Source organism: Helianthus annuus, chromosome 15, assembly GCF_002127325.2.
Source record: "Helianthus annuus cultivar XRQ/B chromosome 15, HanXRQr2.0-SUNRISE, whole genome shotgun sequence".
Lineage (NCBI taxonomy): Eukaryota > Viridiplantae > Streptophyta > Magnoliopsida > Asterales > Asteraceae > Helianthus > Helianthus annuus.
In genome coordinates, this window is record NC_035447.2 from 164,366,070 (window position 1) to 164,391,671 (window position 25,602).

Here is a 25,602-nt window from a genome sequence, read left to right on the forward strand (position 1 = left end):
ACATAGGTATAGCTAGTATTGTGTGTGAATGTGTGCAAGGATTGGAACTGAATATGTGTTAAAGTAATTGATAATTTCATATGTTAGCATGATATCTTTGGTCCAATGAAATCCATTCATCATGGGACTTGTCGGCCATTATCTTTGGCTTCATTAAATTGTCATGTATCCTCACTAAGGTAACTAACACTATTACATTTGATATATGAGTATAAATTCATATTTGCATGGTAAAGTCAAATGTGTCAGACCCATTAGCTTGGTTATATGAATGTGACATGTGAAGTGGGCGGCTGGCAACATGTTTGTTGGTGTAGGGTTCGAGTAGGTTGCAAGGGAGGGGTCATGTGTGTGATATTTGATTGGTGGGGTTTGGGCGGCCCTTATAAGGGTATTGGTTATTGTTTTCGGCCCAACCGGTTTTCGCTTCAGATGGATTTGGGCCAATTAGTGTTTTCGCCATAAAAGGGATTTCGGCCGAGTGTGATTTCGTGATATATGTAATCCTTCATGTGTTCTCTGATAAGTTATTAACAATGATAAGTCTGTAACTCAGTTAAGTTCAGTAAACTTAGTTAGACCGTCACCCTGTTAAGTTGTTAGCGCAGTTGAGCATGTCAAATATGTAACGTATGTTAATTGAGTTATGTTAACCACGTTAAGTATGATAACCTTGTTACGTATGTTAACTCTGTTAATTCTGATTAACGCTGATAACACTGTTAAATTCACCATGACTGTTAATAAATACTCTATTGGAGGAAAACTGGGAAATCTTCTATGTGACGTGTGAAGTATGTGAATTTGATTAGCTGTGTGCGCGTTTCATGATGTTAACCATCCAGTACACTTAGTGATCTAAACTACATGTGTAACTTTACCAACAAGTACTGATTGATTATACGTGCATAATATAGGACTTGACTGATAAATTGTGAGCACTTAACTTTCGCATACCGAGCAAAACCAAGGTGAGTTCACACAGCCAAGGCATGGGTTCCCGGGTGGGGAATGGGATTTGATGGATTATTGTGTACACTCAGATGGTAGAACCTAACGAACACGAACCAACTAGACTAGTAACACTATTTGAACTGATCTTCGCACACCTGCCTTTGGAAGGCCGCGATACTAAACTTATTAACGTCTTCGCACACCTGCCTTGGGAAGGCCGCGATACTAAACCTATTAACATCTTCGCACACCTGCCTGGTAGGCCGCGATACGAACAAGCCTAGTCTAGTATACTCGGGATAGTTATCCCCCTAATCTTCGCACACCTGCCTGGGAGGCCGCGATGGAAATATGATACATGATATAAACGAACGAACATACTATTACTCTTACCATACTATTACTGAACTATTAACTGTGAACTCGCTCAACTAGTTGTTGACTCTCTGCTGCATGCCTTGCAGGACCTTAGGTACATATGGAGCTTGCACTGGAGGCGCGGTCGTTGTGGACAGGGATCGTGATTATTACGTTGAACTATTATGACTTTTAAACTTATGGTTTACTTTGGGTTACGTTATTATGCTTCCGCCATTGATACTATGTTTGTTTTGAAACATCAATCGTATTGGGTTGGGTTTTTACAACTATTTCATTTATGATATGCTATGTTCAATATGATTGATGGTTTGATCCTGGTCAGTCACGCTCCTAAGCGGTGATACTCCGCAGGTGGATTTTGGGGGTGTGACATTGGTCAACTTTATTCCCATCATTTACGATGAAGGAATTCATCACATATTTGATCTCAACATCATGTTTAATTAATTAAAACATTATATTACTTAAACAAACTAAGAAGTGATTACGGAAATCACTTACCTTGTGCATCCGTGTTCATACCCGCTTGCTTGCCTCATCTTGACCCGTTAGCCTTCTATGCTTGGTCCATGCTAGTGTGGTTCCTATTCTTTCATGCCGTCATGCCATAATAATGTTAGTATTCATGCTCATTCATATTAACACACATTTTCCAACTCTTATCTACATTGACTTTCACTAACACGCATACGACATGATTGGTCAACCACATAGTTTCTTTTTTTTTTTGGGTAAAGGGTTACCCCGGTGATTCTATTAAAATGCAACCGCAATTAAGTACAAGTAGTGAGGATATGTTCCACACTAGTTCATATACAGGACATGCCCCATATATGTAAAACAAAAAACCAAAGACCAATAACACCCCATATCCTAGTCTACTATACATCATGACACGACATCTAGTAGACAAACAATGCAAAAACAAAAAACAAAACCTCAACCACCATCATCAAATATAAAGTAGCCACAAAACAGCAGCCCCTTCAGACGAAAAACAGCTAGCCTATCCATTCGAGGACTTGGTAGAAGAGGTACTTGCCCCTGCTTTCGAGGAGAAGGGATGAGTGCCCGATGTCATAAATGCACTAGTTTCATTATAGACTTCTTCAACCTCCTCCTCATCCGATTCCTGCTGGTCATGCTGAGCTTCACCATTTTTACCTACATTCTTACCCGTATCCGAAAGAACTTCAAACGGATTGTGCGTTTTGACACTAGGTGGCGGACCTGTGGTAGTAGCCCCACCCTGCGGCTTGGAACCAATCGGCCGATACTCGAATTTCTGCTTCTGCTTATTAACAGGAAACCCTGATTTCCTAGCCGCTTTTTTGCGCTCCACATCCGTAAATCCCTCTTTGTCTACAGCCGGCTGTTTCACTTGCTTCCGGGAATTGCTTCCCTCTTGTTTGTTCTGGCCAGTGATCGGCCCCTTAGGAGCCCTCTTAGGCTGACTCGGGCATGAATCATCAGAATGACCAAACACCTTACAATGAGCACACCTAGGAGGACTCCATTCATATTCAACCGACAAAACCACTTTACTAAAGCCTTCACCTTCTGGCTCAGGCACCGCAATAACAACTTTCTCTTTAAAGGCATTTTCAGCTGAGATCTCAATCAAGGCTCTCGCATAGCTGCTCCTACCCCACGCATCCGTGCACATTGAGGTAGTATACGAATCCAACAATTTCGGTTCACCAATAGTTGTAGCAATCATACTCAAACCATCTTCTGTATAGGCAACTATGGGAACATCATGAATTTTAACCCAAACTAGAATCTTTTCAACTTCCTTCTTCTCTAGTTTTGCAGTAGGCGACCACACACTAAGGAAGAGAGGTTGAGAACGAATAATCCAGGGTCCCTCTTTAAGAACATTCAACATACCTTCTTTGTTCGCAAATTTGAAAAAGAAAAACCCGTTTGCATTCATCATAGACTTTTGCAAACCAAACTTCTTCCAATTGTTTTTCACAAAATATTCAACCACCGGATAAGCCACACGATCCCCCAAAAAATACCCATACAGAGTATTAGCTAATCGATCTTGAACCAGCTTAACCGATTCCCGAGACAGCACCACATCACAACCATCCTGCACCACCGGACTTACCAGAGTTCTGAAATTAACCTGTTTGTTGTTGGCTGCCACAACAGAATCAGCATAAGACCTCGGCTTTATTGCTGAGGTATCCTTGAAATCTAAATTCGTTATCACACATAACACATAATTGATCTAACACATATTCCATGATCTCTCGATTCTTATATTTGTGTCAAAATGCCTAACCATGCTATAGATTCTCTGTTGACTTTCTGAAAGTCAACCTTCTAGCATATAACTTCCAATTTCGAACACGCATTTATGTTGATATAATAGACCATATTAATGACATCATATTAATTTCATACATAATGTTGTATAACACATACAACTACATGATCACCTAGTCACATACACAATATACACATACTTATGTTTTCATAACTCTACATTCGACAACCGCATTGTTCAACATTCACTTAATCAAAATTATCATCTTACATACGTACACGACATAACTCCAACATTATCACTTATCAATAAACTATTCATTTCACATTCGTACACATTCACTCTTAATCACCATAAATCAAGCGCATCAATCACATGGCGAGCATCACACCATTGAAGCATAAGGTACAAGTTCTTAATGCATAATTTTACCAAACCATACATTCAAATCCGAATTCTCATATGGACTCCACCTTAAGCACACTTAACTTATTATTTTGCTAACGGCTACACCATAAGCACCTTCTATACATACTTACCCACAACTTTCATATAATTTCACAATTTTGCTCTATTAGGCATTTCATCGAACACTTGGCGGGTGTACTACTAACAAAACATTATGTACAAGCATTCATTGCATATTCTTACTAGTTCATATCAACATCATCAAATTCCACTTGAATCAACATGAATCATTCATGCATAAACATCAAACATATCATCCTCATATTTCTCCTAATTCATCTAACAAGAATTCATCATACCCACATAATACATCAATCTTTCAACAAGACTTGGACATAGGTGGTGATTCTAGTCACCATCTTCACCCTAACTAACGGGTTTCACCTCTAATCATCAAATTAACACAAACCATACGTAACCCATGTTCTATACGATGATTCTAACCTTTATACATGAACAATTTCATATTAACTCATGGATTTGAACATAACCCACTTCACACATGATCACCAATCTTAGATTTAAGACATACCTTATGATCCCCTCGTGAAGGTGATCATTAATCTATGGTCCTTCTTGAATTTGAGCTTCGATTCACCCTTCAATTTGGTGATTTAGTTGAATTAGGGTTTGGAGCTATTGAGAGCTCCTGAAGCTTCAAGAACACGCACGATGTGTGTTTGTGTGTGTGTATAGACCTTTTAATTAGTAATCAACTTTCATCTGTTCCACTTTAGCCCCTCGGGTTTGCCTTTAAAACATAACTGACATTACCTTCCTCTTTTAATAGTTTTTACCATACAATTTACTAGGTTAAATAGCCTAGTCATTTATTTCATGATATGTCATATAGGAACATACGACAAACATAAGCATTCGGGTTTTTGGGGTGTTACAAGTCTACCCCCTTAAATGAGGTTTCGTCCCCGAAACCTTTCTCATTTCCTCTTACATACACACATCTATGTTTAACTTAATAGCCACATTATAATTATAAGTAATCGTCCTATCTCGTTTCATAATTATTTATACACTTGACTTCTTCTTAACAAGTCTATACTTTTAATGGCATACTTTCACATAACATTCTCATTTCCTCGACCCGTTAGTAGCAGGTCAATATACATATTCATTTAAACTTATAATAATGCTTACTTTCATATGATCCGTTTAAAATAGATTTAATACCTTCGCCTCATCCTTTAAGATTCCATTCCATGCACAGGTTGTATAACATTTAACCATTGTTTTGTTATCAAAATAAAACTACTATTTCATAGTTACGCCTACATGCTTAACTCCATAGTTAGCATCATTCTACATTTTCCTTAGTTATGGTACAATACATACCCTTACGTTACCTTCAACTCACCTTATTCATTCTACATTACTATTCCTCTCATTTCGTGCATTTACTTAATTTGCATAAGTATACGTATCATGCACATTCATCATACGAGAGTTTAACTAATACTCGTATATTTCACTTAAAACCTTTAAGATTCACTTCTTAAAGACATAGTTTTCATTCTTATGTCAACTATTAGAAATCAAACTTTCCCTATTATACCATGCCCATTCCAACATTCATTTCATAGGTCGTACTCAATTTACCAATTCATACTTATCCAAAATAAGTTAAACTTTTTACTAACCTCTTCTCATATCATTCATCAACAATCCATAACCCAGATCGATCTGCATTCTTCACGTGCACTAGCCGTAACAGGCTAGATTTCATTCATCCGTGCAATGTGCCTTTGCTCGTGCACAACCTCCCACAAAATCGATGGGTTTCATCACCTCTAGGTTCTAACATTACCGTCAACAAATTTAACAGTTTGCACTTTTTCATTCAAACATTCCTTACATCATTTCGGCATTCTTAACAAAACCTACCCTTCTTGTGCGTACTTAAATCATTGTCCGGGTATTAGCCCGTCATTCACTTTGACTCCCAATAGTTGATTACCAACACATTTAACACATAACTTATTCAAAACTTCTTTCTTTCATTTAAAATTTAAAATTTAGGTTTGCGTGCCAATCATGATCATTCTTTCATTCAGTTACTTTACATTTACTCACATGATTCGTTTGACACAACCACGGTATAACTATTGACACATCGCGATGTGGGCTATTTTCATCATTTCTGTATTTTATACTCGTCATGCGGACACAATCGTAGCATCCATACCTTTCATTATTTCTATCTTTTGAATCCGTCTAGCGGTTTCAAACATATCATTCGTACCTTTTCTTCCTTACATGTGTTTAACAAAAACTTAAAGTTTTACCTACCTTCAGCAACAAGATTTTAAAGTTAGTCATCTCAGTTGTCGAATCATAATTACTTCATTTTAATTCCATCCATATATGAGCTTTCTTCTTTCTTACACATTCGACTACCCAAGTAATTGGGTTCGGCATAAACACTCTCAATGAGAGTTAAGCATACACATTCGACTACCCAAGTAATTGGGTTTGGCATAAACACTCTCAATGAGAGTTAAGCATACACATTCGACTGCCCAAGTAATTGGGTTTTTCGCTTTTAATATAAATTCTTCTTTCCATCCGTATAACGGATTAAGCTTCTAGCATTCATTAGAGCATTCAAAGTCACCCGTTCAAAACGGATGGTAGCTTATTCTTGCTCGACTTGTTCGCTAGAACCGGTCGGCTCGCATAGCTTATCATAACCTTCGTTAGCATAACCAAATCCGCAATGGGTTTGCTATTTCGCATTCGCTACAACATAGCGCCCACCTGCTACCCAGTTCTACCGGACATACCTGCAATAATTGCCACGGTCTCACGAACGTCATATGCTTCTTGCGTACTGGCCAGGTGCGCAATCCACACACTAGTTTCGTGCCTTCGTGTAATCATCGCCTTATGCCCGAGAGATGGGTTTCAGTTTCGTGCATATTTCTAAAACTTCCCCAAGACCACATCATTGTCTTTCGTTTAATAATTACTCTCCCAAGGAGACCCCTTTCTTTTTCTTTTGACATCGGTACTCATACATATTAGTATTGTGTACCTGGGGTTAATTTGCCTATTTGCACCTTCGCCCGCCTTAGCGTTCATCCTATTCTGCATTCACGGATCACCCTCTTCAAACTCTTAAGCTTACCTTGCACACAACATACTATTAGTTTCCTTCAAGTACATAATCTAATACATACTTACATTCGCTTTTGCATTTAGGCCTCGATCGAGTCTTGGATTGCACGGGTTCTTGGTCACGAGAGCACCGGTTTGAGTTCAAGTATTTACCCCCTGTTACTTGATTCTCTCAAACCAGGGCTCTGATACCAACTTGTTACGCCCTAACACGTTTAACCTTAAATATGACGCAGCGGAAAAAGAGCTTTAAAATTTCTTTCCTTATTAACGACATTACTTTCACGAAGGTTCCATATTCCAAAAATGTTAAACATTCTATAAAAGAATTCACAACATTCATACTAAAATTTAGATTTCTAGACATTATATACTTCAACTATGTGACCGATCTATCCGTACAATCCTTGCTCTTGACTCGATCTACGTCCGCCTCACTTCCTTAGCAGCAGAAAAAGTCCGTATAGTACCTGTGGGCATCACATACAACTTAGCCATTAGTCGATGACAACATCATGTAACATTAATCTTAAATAATTAAAGATTGAATAACGTTCAATAATGCAACTTGATCCATTCGAATAACCCTTCTCATTCTCTTATTCCGTGTTCGGCTTAAATTTCATAAGAATCCGATGTACTCATTCCTGCATTACATACCGACCTCAAACGCATAATTAGTAACGATAAAATTCGAACATATCAATTCATGCATGCATACGTACTTACATACAAACATACATACACATCCACATACACACATGCCTTTCCTACAACTTTACTTACGTGCATACCCTCATATATGTCTTTACACATACATACATACACAACTACATACGTACATACCTTTCCTACATCTTTACATAATCATACAATATTTACATGGGACTTAGACTTTGATTTATAGCCCATAAACATCTAAGGATCGATCAAATCATGTTTAGAAAACCCGCCGTAGTCCACGGGTAACAAACCGAAGCCTACGATACATAAATCAACTTAAATAACAAGATTTCAGCTTTTGAGACTTGGGGAGGCCGTCGGCGACGGCCCTAGAGGCGTCGGCGACGGGCCTTGCCTTTACCCGTAGCCAGAAACACCCGTAAACAGCTAAATAAGGCGTCTGGCAAAACTGATGATGTTTTGTCGTTCGTACGCGCTAAAAACGCACATAACTTTTGAACCGTTTATCCGTTTAACCTCTCGTTTCTTCCTACATGCTTGTAAATTCGCATTCTATCATATTAACTTAAAATCCTACCTCCGGATTAAGGAAATTCTTAACTTAGAATCCCACATTTAGGTACCATATTACTACATATTCTTTAGGATCCCACATTTAGGTACCATATTACTACATATTCTTTAGGATCCCACATTTAGGTACCATATTACTACATATTCTTTAGGATCCCACATTTAGGTACCATATTACTACATATTCTTTAGGATCCCACATTTAGGTACCATATTACTACATATTCTTTAGGATCCCACATTTAGGTACCATATTACTACATATTCTTTAGGATCCCACATTTAGGTACCATATTACTACATATTCTTTAGGATCCCACATTTAGGTACCATATTACTATGTATTCATTAGAATCCCACATTTAGGTACCATATTACTACATATTCTTTAGGATCCCACATTTAGGTACCATATTACTATGTATTCTTTTATCTTTGAGGTATTACACGTTATGGGTATTCGTGCATAAAAAGGTCTACGACATACAAAACCCTATACTCCTCACTTTCATACTTGGCCAAAACATTACACCAATCGATTAGCTTGTTTCTAAACTACTTTTAAGATCGTTTGCCCAATATACCCATCAAGGGCGTTTTGGTCAACTTTATTCCCATCATTTACGATGAAGGAATTCATCACATATTTGATCTCAACATCATGTTTAATTAATTAAAACATTATATTACTTAAACAAACTAAGAAGTGATTACGGAAATCACTTACCTTGTGCATCCGTGTTCATACCCGCTTGCTTGCCTCATCTTGACCCGTTAGCCTTCTATGCTTGGTCCATGCTAGTGTGGTTCCTATTCTTTCATGCCGTCATGCCATAATAATGTTAGTATTCATGCTCATTCATATTAACACACATTTTCCAACTCTTATCTACATTGACTTTCACTAACACGCATACGACATGATTGGTCAACCACATAGTTTCAATATCCTTGAAATCTAAATTCGTTATCACACATAACACATAATTGATCTAACACATATTCCATGATCTCTCGATTCTTATATTTGTGTCAAAATGCCTAACCATGCTATAGATTCTCTGTTGACTTTCTGAAAGTCAACCTTCTAGCATATAACTTCCAATTTCGAACACGCATTTATGTTGATATAATAGACCATATTAATGACATCATATTAATTTCATACATAATGTTGTATAACACATACAACTACATGATCACCTAGTCACATACACAATATACACATACTTATGTTTTCATAACTCTACATTCGACAACCGCATTGTTCAACATTCACTTAATCAAAATTATCATCTTACATACGTACACGACATAACTCCAACATTATCACTTATCAATAAACTATTCATTTCACATTCGTACACATTCACTCTTAATCACCATAAATCAAGCGCATCAATCACATGGCGAGCATCACACCATTGAAGCATAAGGTACAAGTTCTTAATGCATAATTTTACCAAACCATACATTCAAATCCGAATTCTCATATGGACTCCACCTTAAGCACACTTAACTTATTATTTTGCTAACGGCTACACCATAAGCACCTTCTATACATACTTACCCACAACTTTCATATAATTTCACAATTTTGCTCTCTTAGGCATTTCATCGAACACTTGGCGGGTGTACTACTAACAAAACATTATGTACAAGCATTCATTGCATATTCTTACTAGTTCATATCAACATCATCAAATTCCACTTGAATCAACATGAATCATTCATGCATAAACATCAAACATATCATCCTCATATTTCTCCTAATTCATCTAACAAGAATTCATCATACCCACATAATACATCAATCTTTCAACAAGACTTGTACATAGGTGGTGATTCTAGTCACCATCTTCACCCTAACTAACGGGTTTCACCTCTAATCATCAAATTAACACAAACCATACGTAACCCATGTTCTATACGATGATTCTAACCCTTATACATGAACAATTTCATATTAACTCATGGATTTGAACATAACCCACTTCACACATGATCACCAATCTTAGATTTAAGACATACCTTATGATCCCCTCGTGAAGGTGATCATTAATCTATGGTCCTTCTTGAATTTGAGCTTCGATTCACCCTTCAATTTGGTGATTTAGTTGAATTAGGGTTTGGAGCTATTGAGAGCTCCTGAAGCTTCAAGAACACGCACGATGTGTGTTTGTGTGTGTGTATAGACCTTTTAATTAGTAATCAACTTTCATCTGTTCCACTTTAGCCCCTCGGGTTTGCCTTTAAAACATAACTGACATTACCTTCCTCTTTTAATAGTTTTTACCATACAATTTACTAGGTTAAATAGCCTAGTCATTTATGTCATGATATGTCATATAGGAACATACGACAAACATAAGCATTCGGGTTTTTGGGGTGTTACATATCTTGAATAGACTTACCTTTGCCTTTATCTGCTACAACATGTGCCAAGAAGGCCACATAGTTCTTTCGTAGATACCTCTGAGCTTGAAAACAAGACATGAGTTTGAGACTACTAGCAGGTTTCTCACCACGAACCTGTAGGATCTCACCTGTCAAAAGTGGCACACGAATGACCTTCTCAAAACAAATTACCTTTGCCTGATGCTTGGCTAACCAATCCATACCCACTATAACGTCGAAATTCCCAATTTGCATTGGCTTGAGGTCAATAGGAAAAAGATGGTTGTTAAGGTTCAGCTGGCCGTTGCGAAGAACAGAATCAAGCACAACGGGTTCACCACTAGCAACTTCTACTGTTAAAGGCTTTCCTAGTTTCGTTCTAGACACGTGAAGCAATGGCTGAAAAGATAACGACACAAAACTCTTATCGGCCCCTGAATCACAAAGAACGTACCGTTAACCACTTCATTGTCTGCTTGTGCCTCTTGTGCATTCATGTTAAAAGCTCGCCCACGAGCCTGGGCCTGAGCTGGATTCACCAACCATGGACATTGATTCCTGTAGTGGGTCAGATCCCCGGAGTTATAACAAGAACCTAATGGGTAGTGAGGTCGTGCAGCTTGACCCTGTTGCTGAGCAGGAGGCTGAGCAACTTGTTGAGCCGGGTTCTGAACTGCCCGAGTCTGATTGGCAGGAATGCGGCATGTGGCAGCAAGATGACCAGGTCTTCCACAGTTGGTGCAATGATAACACTGGAGGTGCGGCTGATGATGACCATTACACCTGTTGCACAAAGGTGCTTTGCCAAGATATGGTCTCTTGGCGAGTGGTTGCGCAGGCTGATTTGGTGCAGCCTGTGCAGTAACGGCGAAATTTTGGGAAGCTTTTCGCTTCCAAGAACCCTTCGAGGAACCAGAATCCTTACCCTTCCTGTTCTTTCCCTTCTTGCCTTCACCTTTATCAGATGCCTGGTTCTTACTCTTGTCACCCTTTTTATGCAGCTTACCCTTTCGAACCTGTGACTCAGTCAGAGTCGCAGATAGCTCGATTGCCTGACGGACTGTGGTAGGGTTACTACCAGTAACAATGTCTTGTACGGAGTCAGGCAGGCCATCGATATACCTCTCGATAGCCTTCTCGAGTGAGGTAGCCATTGTTGGGCATAACAAACTCAGCTCCTCATACCTATCAGTGTATGCCCGGCGCCACTATCTTGTTTCAAGTCATCAAACTCTCTTTCCAAGGCTCTCAGTTCATGACGAGGACAAAACTCCCTCATCATGAGAGTCCTAAATTCAGCCCATGTTTGTGCTAGATCAACATCAGCACCATGGTCTCTCATAACCCCGTTCCACCATGTGAGAGCCCTCTTCTAAAACACGCTTGAAGCAAACTGAACTTTCCAATTCTCAGGACACAGAACGTGACGAACTGTACTCTCGATGCTCTCGAACCATTGAAGGAGCCCAGTTGCCCCTTCAGAACCACTGAACTTGAGTGGTTGGTCGAATTAAAACTCTTGAAATTGCATGGAGCATTTTGATTGTTGTTGGCCTGGTTCACCTGAGCTATAATGTTTGGGAGTACGGCAGCCATGTGCTGCGCCATAATATCTTCCATTTCGGCGTTAGATAACGGATTTTCACGCCGAGGAGGCATTCTAAAAGAGGAAACATGAGAGGAAACGAGTGAGATAATTAGATGAAAAGACGAGATGAAACAAAATCAACCAAGGCAAATATGGTGGTCATTCGTCCGTATCACAAAGCAAACAAACGACACACAGTGACTAATCAAAGTAAATGGGTCAAAAATAATGTATTGCGAAGACATGCTCGCCTATAAGTGAACACTCACCCCAAGAGTTCCCAGGTAAGAGTGACTGGTCCGATTATGTGGATTTGTACGAACACTCTAGCCTTAGATAGAAAACCCAGAGTACAGGCATTCACTCTTCCAGTTTGCACATGTTCACACTATTTAGAACCCAAAACTTTGATGAGATTTTGAAAACTTGGAAGGCACAAGGCCAAAAGAATCATTCAAAAATGGATGATTAAATTTTCAAAATCAATTTGAAAAATCAAACGGGTTCAAAAGCATATAATAAATCTTTTAAAAACAGAAGATTGATTTTCAAAAATCGCTTTGGAAAATTGGGTTCTTGTTTTGGTAATCACCTAAGGATAGGTGAAGTGCATGTTTTAAGATCTAAACACAAGATAACTTATGTTGGGGTCCTAGAAAGGTTATAGTCTAGTTCAAAGCATTACTAATAACCTAATTCCCTATAACCATTGGCTCTGATACCAACTCTTCTGTCATACCCCGACCACGTAAAACATCAAATCTTGGCGGAAACGTCGGGGAGTGTTGTAACAGAATTATTGTTTCACAACCATGGCATACCAAGTTATATTTTATTTATCAAACAAAGGTGAAATACATTGTCTCAAACAAGGAAAACAAGAGTACATAACATGTTTTAACTAGTCTAGCTTCATTTTATGTCACTAAGGCCCAAGTCCACCCTAGCGTGTCACGAACATCCTATGCAACAGCTCCTGAAAACACATGTGAAAATAGGTACGTCAGCATAAAAATGCCTGTGAGATACATAGGTTTTTGTGAAATTAGGATTCATGACTTAGGTTTTAGAAAATGTTTAATGAAAATTTGTCATGAATCTAGTTAAGTGTTTTCTTTTGTAAATCATTTGAAGAGCGATAAAAATCATATGATATGTATAAATAAAAGAATAATGTATGGTTAAATGAATAACCAAGTAACATGAGTTTGTATAAATCAAGTTATTTGTAAAATAATGTCTTGTGATAAATATGTTATTTGTGAAAAATGTTATATGTCTAAATTGAAATGATTCAAATAACGCTACGATATGTAATACCGCACAAGCACTTATATATAGGAAGTACCAGCAGCGTATCCACCATGCTTGTATTATATTACACATGCATCGTTACTTAAATCACTTAAACAAACCACCAATGTATAAAGTTCATGTTTAAACCAATTGTCAAATGTTCTTGTATAAACCATGTCAAATGTTAAAAGTTAAATGTAGTCATGTAGTACGTAACAAATGTTATGTATGGTAAGTAATATGTGATTACCTTAACCAAATGTAAAAATGTACAAAACAAAGTATTTTGAATATACCAAAAAGTCGTGTTTTGCAAAATAAATGCATGTTTTACTGATACAAACACTTATGCGGTAAGTTAAATGCATACATTCAACCCTTGAGACAGAAGGATAGCCTTAGAGTAAAGGTTATCAATAAATGTTTTCGGATTCAGTCATTCCTTTCATCCAAACAAACCTAGGATGTCAGGAACGGGATTTGTCAAGTCCTATGGTACCATTACTTACTACCGAGCGGCGTAGCTAATGTTAATGAACGTATTTAAGTCCCGTTTGTACAAACCAAATGTTATACCAAATGTAAACATGTTATATGAAAACACTGTACTAAGTATGCTAAGTTAACATACAAAGCAGAAAAGTCATGTAAATCAATGTGCTAGCATGCTCAGTAAACATACATAGCAGAAATGTAATGTAAATAAATGTACTAAGTATGCTAAGTTAACATACAAAGCAGAAAAGTCATGTAAATCAATGTGCTAGCATGCTCAGTAAAAATACATAGCAGAAATGTAATGTAAACAATGTACTAAGTATGCTAAGTTAACATACAAAGCATAAATTGTAATGTAAATCAATGTGCTAGCATGCTAAGTAAACATACATAGCAAAACAAATATGAAATCATGTACTATATGCGTACTAGTGAACATAGCAAGTATATGATATGAAAACATGGAAAGCACGAAAGTAACAAGTAGGCACATGTGTTTCACCCCAAAACGTTTGAAAAACAGTAAAAGAGGGGTCTATATACTCACTTGAGATTGCTTAGAAGTCCTAGGATAACCACCAAGCAATGCTAGAAGATCACGGAATAAAACGGCACCTAATATAGGTAACTACGTTAATAAACGGACCTATTCGGAGGATCGGGTAGCATGAGGGTTCGTAAACCATATGAGTGTAAGAACTCATGTAATATGATTTAACAAAGCCTACATACTAAAACAAAACTTATCCTAAGTGTATGATTAAAAAAAACTCTAGTTCTCTCTCTCTCTAATGGAGAAAATCGACCCTCTTGCTTCCTTGACCTAAAATTCGTTTTTCTTGATGATTATAGGGATTGTTTTGTGTGATTAGAGTCTCATCAATTCTGATTTACACTTACGATTCAATATAGTCATTCTTTGATTCGTTTTTGTTCAAGATTAGGGTTCGTTTTTCATTTTTTCTACACTTGGCTGCTGCTGGTTGTTTGATTTCGTTGTTAATCTGGACTGGGTATACATAGAGAGATTGTGTTTGCTGCATTTACAATCTGATTCATCTTTTCTTGATCGATTTTGTACTTGACGGCTGCTAGGGTTTTTCAGGTTTCTTTTGTTTGAAATAGGGTTGGCGGCTAGGGTTTTTCAGGCTTCTCACATAATTGTTGGCCGACATCTCTAAGGGATTAGTTTCATACGTTCGTGATCAGATTAGGGGCTGAAGTAAGGAGTGGACTCTTGAAGTGCGGCAGCCTTGGTTTAGGGTTTCATTGCAGCTTTAAACTAGGGTTTATTCGTATTCAACACACTTCTGATTGCAACACACTTCGTTTTTTCAGCTTGACGGCGGTTAGGGTTCTGATTCGGTGTGGTCACGGCTGCCTTTTGCTGAATTTCTGTTGACGGCGATTAGGGTTTGTCAATATTGTTATGGATGATCTTAATTGTTCTGGTGGAAACCAACAAGATATTCGTGTGAAGCCGTGATTATCGTTTGAAGAAATTGCTGCACGGTTTCTTGATGTTGATGGGAACACTTTGCAGCCAAAGCGTGGTGTAACGATTGGAACACAAAGTGACTCTAAGTCTTCAAATATCATTGATGATCTCACCAAGGCCACAGTTCCGGTTCGTTTGGAAAAACGGGATGTTGATAAGTCTGACAATTTTTGGGATTACCCTAGCAAGTTTTCGCCAAAATCAGATCTACTTGGTGCATCTTTTTCGGCTGACAACAGGGCTGCTCACGGTAAAGCACGTACTTCGGGAACTGCAAGTCCTGTTTCCTTCGCTCACATTGTAAAGAATACAAAGGAGAAGGTTAAAGTGAATTTTCGGGCGATGGAATCTGATGAGAAAGTTGATGGGGCTGATGTTGTTATTCCATTGTCGTCGGTTCAACAAGTTACTGATAGGTATGCTAACACTTTGTTTGGATATTTTCTGGGTAAACGGTTGGCATTTCCTGTGGTCGATTACTTTGAAAAAATAACTGGGCGAAATATGGTCTTTCCCGTCTCATGATGAATGCAAACGGGTTCTTTTTCTTTAAGTTTACTTCTAAGGAAGGGATGAATCAAATGCTAGAGGATGGGCCTTGGTTAATCAGAAGTGTTCCCATAATTTTGAAGGAGTGGTCGCCCTCTATAAAGATGGAAAAAGAGGATATTAATGTGGTTCCACTTTGGGTCAAGATGCATGATGTGCCGTTAGCGGCATTTACTAAGGATGGGCTTAGCTTGGTTGCCTCTATGATTGGGACACCTAAGATGTTGGATACGTATACTGCCTCGATGTGTGCTGAATCTTGGGGAAGGAGCAGCTATGCTAGAGCGCTTATTGAAGTGCAAGCGGGGGCTGAATTAAAAAAGAGTATTACTGTTGCTATCCCATCTATGGATGGTAGTGGGTATTCAAAGGTGGAGGTCAAGATTGAATATGATTGGGAGCCTCTTAGGTGCTCCTCTTGTTGTGTATTTGGCCATGATGACAGCTCGTGCCCGAAGAACCCTCAGGTAACTCCAAGTGGGGATGCTGAAAAAAATAATGATGATTTTCAGGTTGTAGCGGGCAAGAAGAAGAAAGTGAACAACCAAGGCATCCATATGAAAAATCAAAAGCCTAAGTTAGTGTACAGGCCAGTTGCCAACCCTAAACCAAAATCGTCCTCAAAGGATCCGATGCAGAATCAGGTTTCAACGTCTAACCCATTTGACATTCTAAAGGATGATACTGGTAATCAGGGAGGTATCACGGTGGGTTGAGTTGAGAAGAAACCGTCGAATGACAGGCAGGAATCGGATGAGGAAGAGGTTGAAGAAGTCTACAATGAAACTAGTGCATTTATGACATCGGGTACTCATCCTTTTTCTTCGAAAGCAGGGGCAAGCACCTCTTCTACAAAGTTCTCTAATGGATATGCTGTCTGCTTTTCATCTGAAGGGGCTGCTGTTTTGTGGCCATTTTATTTTTGATGATGGTGGTTGAGACTATGTTTTGTGTTTTTGCATTGTTTTGTCTACTAGATGTCGTGACTTGATGTATAGTAGACTAGGTTATGGGGTGTTATAGGTCGTTGGTTTTTGTTATGTTTTACATATATGGGGCATGTCCTGTATATGAACTAGTGTGGAACACATCCTCACTACTTGTACTTAATTGCGGTTGCATTTTTATAGAATCACCGGGGTAACCCTTTACCCAAAAAAAACTTATCCTAAGTGCTTTTGACCCGTTACGACCCGTTTAGGTAGCTTATGTTACTTTAACGCGTCATTCGCGTAAAACGCGTTCGGACCGCCTAACTAGCCTTATGACAAGTAAAATATGCCTTAACATGTCTAATATTGTTGCCAAATCACTTTAGATGTCAAAAATTGGGTTTTTTTTTTGGGTAAAGGGTTACCCCGGTGATTCTATTAAAATGCAACCGCAATGAAGTACAAGTAGTGAGGATGTGTTCCACACTAGTTCATATACAGGACATGCCCCATATATGTAAAACAAAAACCAAACCAAAGACCTATAAAACCCCAAAAACCTAGTCTACTATACATCATGACTCGACATCTAGTAGACAAACAATGCAAAACACAAACACATAATGTCAACCACCATCATCAAAAATAAAGTGGCCACAAAACCGCAGCCCCTTCAGACGAAAAGCAGACAATCTATCCATTCGAGAACTTGGAAGAAGAGGTGCTTGCCCCTGCTTTTGAAGAAAAAGGATGAGTACCCGATGTCATAAATGCACTAGTTTCGTTGTAGACTTCTTCGACCTCCTCCTCATCCGATTCCTGCCCGTCCCTCGAAGGTTTCTTCTCAACCCGACCCACGGTGGTACCTCCCTGATTACCAGCCACTCGACCCACCATGGTACCATTACCATCGTCATCTTTAAGACTATCAAAGGGGTTCGACGTTGAAACCTGATTCGAATTTTTCACATCCGAATTCGGTTTAGGTTTGGCAACCGGACGATAGACTACCTTAGGTTTTTGATTTTTTATATGAAGCCCTTGAGTAGTAGCTTTCTTCTTTTTAGCACCCACAACCTGAAAATCATCACCCTTTTTTCCATAATCCCCATTCGGAACAACCTGAGGGTTCTTTGGGCACGAACTATCATCATGACCAAAAACGCAGCAAGACGAACACCTTAAAGGCTCACAATCATATTCAATTTTGACTTCCACCTTAGAATAACCATTACCATCTAAAGATGGAATGGCAACAGTGACACTTCTTTTTAATTCAGCCCCCGCCTGCACTTCAATAAGAGCTCTAGCGTAACTACTTCTTCCCCAAGAATCAGCACACATCGTAGCAGTATACGTATCCAACATCTTAGGCACCCCTATCTTTGATGCAATCAAACTAAGACCATCCTCGGTATAAGCTGTTAGCGGCACATCGTGCATCTTTACCCACACCGGAATAGCTTTAATATCCTCTTTTTCTAGTTTGATAGAGGCCGACCACATCTTCAAGATAATCGGAACATTTCTTATCATCCATGGCCCATCCTCTAACATTTTATCCATCCCTTCCTTAGTTTTAAACTTAAAGAAGAAGAAGCCATTCGCATTCATCATCAATCTATCCAGACCATACTTAACCCAATTGTTCTTAGCAAAGTAATCCACCACCGGAAACGCTAGCCGTTTATCCAAGAAATACCCATAGAGAGTGTTTGCATACCTGTTCGTGACTTGCTTAACCGAAGCCAACGGAATAACAACATCAGCTCCATCGACAACCTCAGAAGACTCCATCTCCCTAAAGTTCACCGGCACCTTCTCCTTCGAGTTCTTTACTGCATTTGCAAATGATACCGGTTCCGTCGTCGCTGAAGGTTGCAAATTCCCATGACCTGCCAAAGCAGCCGCATTGAATTCCAATCTTTGCGCATATCTCTTGGTAGCTTGCTTAATCCCTTCCCAATCAGAAACCCTAGTTGCTGACCGCAGGTTTTCAGCTTCAATTGGAACTGAATTCTTAACCAATTCATCAATTATGTTAACATTACGAGGTTCAGTTTGAGCCGAGAGATCGTCTATGATTTTAAACCTTGCTGCAATTTCTTCAAACGTTGCCCTCGGTGTCGCATGAAGATCCTGTTGTTTTCCACCAGAACCACTAACATCATCCATCCCAAAGTCGGCAAACCCTAGCAGCCGTCACTAGAGATTCAGCCAAGGAATATCGGCTGAAAAAGATAAACCCTAGCCGAACACAACTAGGAATATCAATCAAACCCTAGCAGCCGTCACCCAAAAATCGATCAAAATCAACTCCCGAACCAATCAGAATTCCGATATTGGGTGAATGATTATCAAAAATTGGGTTACATAGGCTTAAAATGAATTTTGGTGCAAAAAGGGTATTTTGGTAATTTTCCTAAGGCATATAAATTACGCATCATACAACTACTTAAACGACGTGACCATAAGATATGAGTCTATTAGTTCACTCCCGATCCCATACACGGGCACGGTGTGAGGCTGGTAAGACCTAAATAGCGCTATCAACTAATAACCCGTTCGCCTGGCCCCGACGACTAATCGGTATTAAGTAGTAGGGACTTAAGTGATAGAGTTTCGTTTAGTGTTGCCCGTTGCATTCCGTATAAACAGTAATTAACTAAAAGTTCCCAGTAACAAGGGAAGAAAAAGTAAGTTTCTTCCCAGTAACAAGGGAAGAAAAGTAAGTTTGTATCCCTCACAAGGGGATAGTGTTGTTTTTAGTTCCGTTTCCCAATCCACCGGGAATGCATGCTTTAAGTTGTGAACTCACCTTGGGTTGCTCGGCAGATTAGCTTACTTGGTCAAGCTTGCTGGTCACCACGTCCTAACATGGTTACCAGTATAGGTCAGGTTTGGGGGTACAAGTAATCACGTATATCCTACATGTATCTAACACACAGAATGCATGCAGTTATCTATTGAGTTATTGGGCCTGCTCTAATAATTACGCGGTTAAACAGCAACAGTTAACACATAGTCCAGTCAAACACATAGTCCAAACATAACACTTTGTGGCCCAATAACCAAGGTAGGCAGCCCAGTCGAGACAAGGTGGTCTCGACTTGAGAACACGCGGTCTCGAGTCGCAACCAGGAGATCTTGAGTCATGAACGTCTGGTCTCGAGTGGTGTTGGCATGAGTCGCAACCTCAGGGGTCTCGAGTCCAGTCTCGAGTCGAGATTGTAACACCCCAACCTGAACAGGCTGACGTGTCACTCATACAGATATCAAAACTAAAACCAATCCATAACGTTGAAAACAAAAGAGCCTAATTACATTTTCATTACATTACCGAAATAAAAAAAATCTTTATCTTCAGAACACTCTTCACTTATTCCCCACGTTCCCCAAATTACCTGTCAAACACATAAGACAAACACAAGAAAGAAACTACGGCTGAGCCAAAAAGTTGCTCAGTAACGGAGAAATCAACAGTAAAAGCAAGGCAGGCATACGGAAGCAAAACGGATCGGTACTGACACTAACAAATACAAAAGATGGCACTGAAACAAGTACTTTTATAACTTGAATCCCAAAACTTATACTGAACCGATAACAGATACTGAACATAATCAGATGCATATAATCATATCAAACATATCATAACAGAGACAAGACATACGTGACCACATATAACAATAAAACAAGTCACGTAATATAGAAGCACCCACGAGCCTAAACAGAGGCATGCATGGCTATAGTCCATGCGCCGAGATGGTGCGTGTAGGCGCACACACATTATTCCATCTCAACAGGAGTCAGGAGTCAGGAGTCAGGAGTCAGAGCTAAGATCGATCTATTCGCCTCTAGGGGCCATGTGCTACACAAGCACAAACTAGAAACGCCGTGAACTTTAGTTACGCACCGTCACGATGAGTGCCATGTCGTTGACGCCCCAACGACAAGTAACTTATAATTGCTCGGGTGACAGAGTACTAAGCGTATAAGAAATAAAAGTATCTTGACATAAGTCTAAAGGGAACATGCAATAACGAGCACAAAATCTAAGGTCTATTGCATGCTACAACAAATACCAATCATATAACAATACGAACCGAACCATCTAACGAAAACACCCGTACTACAAAGTAACGGATATGAATAAAATACTATGATGACAATGACAGGAACCGTACCAACGAATAACGAAAAATAAAAATATACTATGATGAAAAGAAAACAGAATCCGTGTCACACCCCCAAAATCCACCTGCGGAGTATCACCGCTTGGGAGCGTGACTGACCAGGATCAAGCCACCAATCATACAGAACATTGTATAAAGTAAAGTAAACACATTATAATCCAAACCATTTCCATATGAAAGGTGTTTCCAAAACATAAGTAGGTTAACATTGTTTAGCGGAAGCGTACTATTGTAAAACCCATAGCAAATAAGTATCAAACATCAAAAGTGTTTAACAAGGTGATCACGATTCAAGCCCCACAACGACCAGCTCCTCCGTGTGCAAGCTCCAAGTACCTAACGATCTGCAAGGCATGTAACAGAATGATCAACAAACTAGTTGAGCGAGTTCACAGAAAGTAAATGCGTAAAAGTAAGTTCGTTTGTAACAAGTGGCTCTACTGGGCCGATTGTATGTTCTATTGGTGGTGGTGTTCCACGTTACTGGTGGTGGTGTTCCACGTTGTATAACCACTAGACTACTCGTAACTATAGGTATCCTTCACAACCGAGGATAGTGATCAGTATGAGTATCCTTCACAACCGAGGATAGTGATCAGTATAAGTATCCTTCACAACCGAGGATAGTGATCAGTATAAGTATCCTTCACAACCGAGGATAGTGATCAGTATAAGTATCCTTCACAACCGAGGATAGTAATGTGGTAGTCTAGTCATAGTGTCAATAATGTATCTAATCAACCTTATCCTTTCAATCCCTTTCCCAACACCCCGGGAATCCCATGCCTTGGTAAGAGTGTGAACTCACCTTGGTTTTGCTCGGTATGCTAGGTTATGCACTCACTAGTAATTAATCAAGTCCTATTGTATGCACGTATAACAAATCAGTTCATGTTCAAATGATGCGCATGCAATCTAATGTCACATTGTGCTTGATAGTCAATCTCATGTATCAATCATGTATCATGTAACAGTTAACTCATCCATACAATTCACGTAGCTCATATGTACCAGATCATGCATCACTCACAAACTCAGACAAGTATAGGGGGGGGGGGGTTTCCCCTGTTCAAAACTCGGGTGGTACATATAATCATCATACAATAAACTCTGACTATCATGCTTCACACACAAGTTTGGTCCATTGATACATTCATTAAGTTCGGGCCCAACATATAACAATATACTCGGTCCAAATTGAAGTAATTATACTCGGACCAAGTGAAGTGATTATACTCGGACCAATCAAGTGTTATTCTCGGACCAAGCAACCCATTTAAAGTCGGACCAAATTAGCACATTATACTCGGACATATAAGAGACTAAACTCGGTCCATTATAAGCTATTAAACTCGGACCACTTGCAAGCCCAATTAAACTCGGACCACTTGCAAGCCCAATTAAACTCGGACCAATGATATGTTGATTAAAGTCGGACCATGTTAACTCAATTAAATTCGGACCAATGGTATGTTGATTAAACTCGGACCAAAGATAGATATTTAAGTTCGGACCAATCTATTCATTTATTAAACTCGGACAAACTCACTAGATTAAAGTCGGACCAAGGCCCATTCAATTAAACTCGGACCATAGTGGTCCAATTATACTCGGACTAGTTGAAATGAATTTAAACTCGGACAATATCATGAATTAAACTCAGACAACATATTCATTCACAAACTCAGAGAACATTTCAATCATTCATTCGTTAAAATCAAAGCAGTTACGTGAATCATACGAACAAACCCTAATATCAAACATAGTGACGGCAGAATCATAATCAATCCACTCATGCTCAACAAAAATCAAACTATATCATTATAGGAGTCATCTATCAATCATACGACTATTCATTATCATCAATAGTTCAGAATCAAATCAAAATCACAACCTATCACATGAAGAACTAGGGTTTTCCAAGAACACAAGAATCAAGAAATCAATAAACAATCAACAATTATTCACAACAATGATTAAACAATTACCTTGAATGATTCTAGATGAGTAAAGTGATCAAACTCGTGATGATTATCTTGGTGATGATGGTGGTGATGATTGCTAGAGCCCAAGAAATGAGAGTACGTTCTTTGGTTTTGGTGAAAGTGATTAGTGAATGATTAGGGAGGGGATTAGGGTTAAGTGTTACTAGAATTTCACTAATGGTCCTCTACATCCTCAAGTATTACATTTTACAATAGTGCACCATTCCAATTAATTACACAATTTCACCACCAAGTTTACACATTTGACAAGTTTCACAAATAACAACCAACAACTATACACAATCAAACAATCAAAATATATATAATTTCATGGAATTCAATTGTGCAATTACATGAACGTGCAATAAATACGAAATAGAAATCTTGGAAATTCGAGTTGTCACATTATCCCCAACTTGAAAGAAATTTCGTCCCGAAATTTGGTACGCACTCACTGAGGAAGCTAGGTAAGTTACATCGTTCACTGGTTTTCCTGGGGTGTCACATCATCCCCCCGTTGATTTGGAATTTCGTCCCGAAATTCAGTAGTAGTAGCTTCAGCCTCAGTAGTGGTTGCATTGGTTTCGAAGAACTGGGGGTACTTTTCTTTCATCTGATCTTCACGTTCCCAGGTATACTCTGGGCCACGTCGGGAGTTCCAACGAACTCGAACAAGAGGGATTCTCTTGTGCTTGAGGACCTTAACATCCCGGTCCGTGATTTCAACTGGTTCCTCGACGAACTGCAACCGCTCGTCGATAGTGAGTTCCTTAAAAGGAACTATAAGGGTCTCATCTGATAGGCATTTCTTCAGATTCGACACGTGAAATACATTGTGAACTGCACCGAGTTCAGGAGGTAGGTTTAATCTGTAGGCTACTTTGCCAATCTTCTCAATGATTTCGAACGGTCCGACATACCGCGGATTCAGTTTGCCTCGTTTACCAAATCGAACCACACCCTTCCAGGGTGAAACTTTCAATAAAACCCGGTCCCCGACCTCAAATTCCAATGGCTTTCTACGCTTGTCCGCGTAGGCTTTCTGACGGTCGCGTGCTGCCGCCATGCGTTGTCGTATCTGCGCAATCTTTTCTGTGGCGTCCACTACAATATCTGGACCCGTAATCTGACTATCCCCCACCTCTGCCCAACAGAGAGGTGACCGGCATTTACGTCCGTACAATGCCTCGAATGGAGCGGCTTGAATGCTGGTATGGTAACTGTTATTGTACGAGAACTCCACCAAAGGGAGGTGCTTTTCCCAGCCGTTGCCGAAATCGATAACACACGCTCGAAGCATGTCTTCTAGAGTTTGAATAGTTCGCTCAGACTGTCCATCCGTCTGAGGATGATATGCTGTGCTCATGTCTAATCGTGAGCCGAAGGATTTGTGCATCGCTTGCCAAAGCTCTGACGTGAATCGTGCATCGCGATCCGAAATAATAGAGGTGGGCACTCCGTGCCTCGAAACAACTTCTTTAAGATAAACGTCTGCGAGAGTGGAGAACTTATCCGTTTCCTTGATCGGTAGGAAGTGTGCAGACTTGGTGAGTCGATCAACTATGACCCATATTGTATCGTTCCCACGCTGAGATCTAGGCAGACCGGTAACAAAATCCATGGAAATTTCTTCCCATTTCCATTGTGGTATCTTAGGCTGCTGAAGTAGACCAGCTGGTTTCTGATATTCAACCTTGACTCTCGCACAGGTTAAGCATTTGCCAACATAGGTGGCGATGTGGGCCTTCATACTAGGCCACCAATAAGTAGTACTGATGTCGTGGTACATTTTATCCGACCCTGGATGTACCGAATAGCGAGACTTGTGAGCTTCATCCATTACCAGTTCGCGTAAACCGCCATAAAGTGGGACCCAAATACGCCCCGTTACATAGTAGGCGCCGTCTTCCTTTTGTTCCATGCGTTGCCTTGATCCGCGTAAGGCTTCAGCTTTGACGTTTTCGGGTTTCAGTGCTTCTAACTGAGCAGCTCGTATCTGTGCAGGAAGACTGGACTGAATAGTAAGCTGTAGCGCTCGCACGCGCTTAGGTAGAGTGTCTTTCCGACTGAGGGCATCAGCCACAACATTGGCCTTGCCTGGATGATACTTGATGGCGCATTCATAGTCGTTTAGAAGTTCAACCCATCTCCGTTGACGCATATTCAAATCCTTTTGCTTAAGAATATGCTCGAGAC

General features: G+C 39.6%; 1 protein-coding gene across 1 annotated transcript; it reads right to left on the reverse strand.

Moving 5' to 3' along the window:
* Positions 1-552: 552 nt before the first annotated feature.
* Positions 553-12,021, reverse strand: LOC110914508. Its single transcript, XM_022159298.1, has 3 exons — positions 11,946-12,021; positions 2,450-3,540; positions 553-588 (listed from the first exon to the last, which is right to left on the reverse strand). Exons 1-3 carry the CDS (start codon positions 12,019-12,021, stop codon positions 553-555), a joined length of 1,203 nt encoding a protein of 400 aa, XP_022014990.1.
* Positions 12,022-25,602: the final 13,581 nt, after the last annotated feature.

Excerpts from the sequence above, each read along its gene's own strand:
- LOC110914508 (XM_022159298.1), bottom strand. The coding sequence starts at position 12,021 with ATGGCTACCTCACTCGAGAAGGCTATCGAGAGGTATATCGATGGCCTG. Across the intron at positions 3,541-11,945 it reads CGTACAAGACATTGTTACTG|ATTTCAAGGATACCTCAGCA; the intron begins GTAGTAACCCTA and ends TAACGAATTTAG. Across the intron at positions 589-2,449 it reads AGGAATCGGATGAGGAGGAG|GGTGACGGTCTAACTAAGTT; the intron begins GTTGAAGAAGTC and ends ACAACTTAACAG.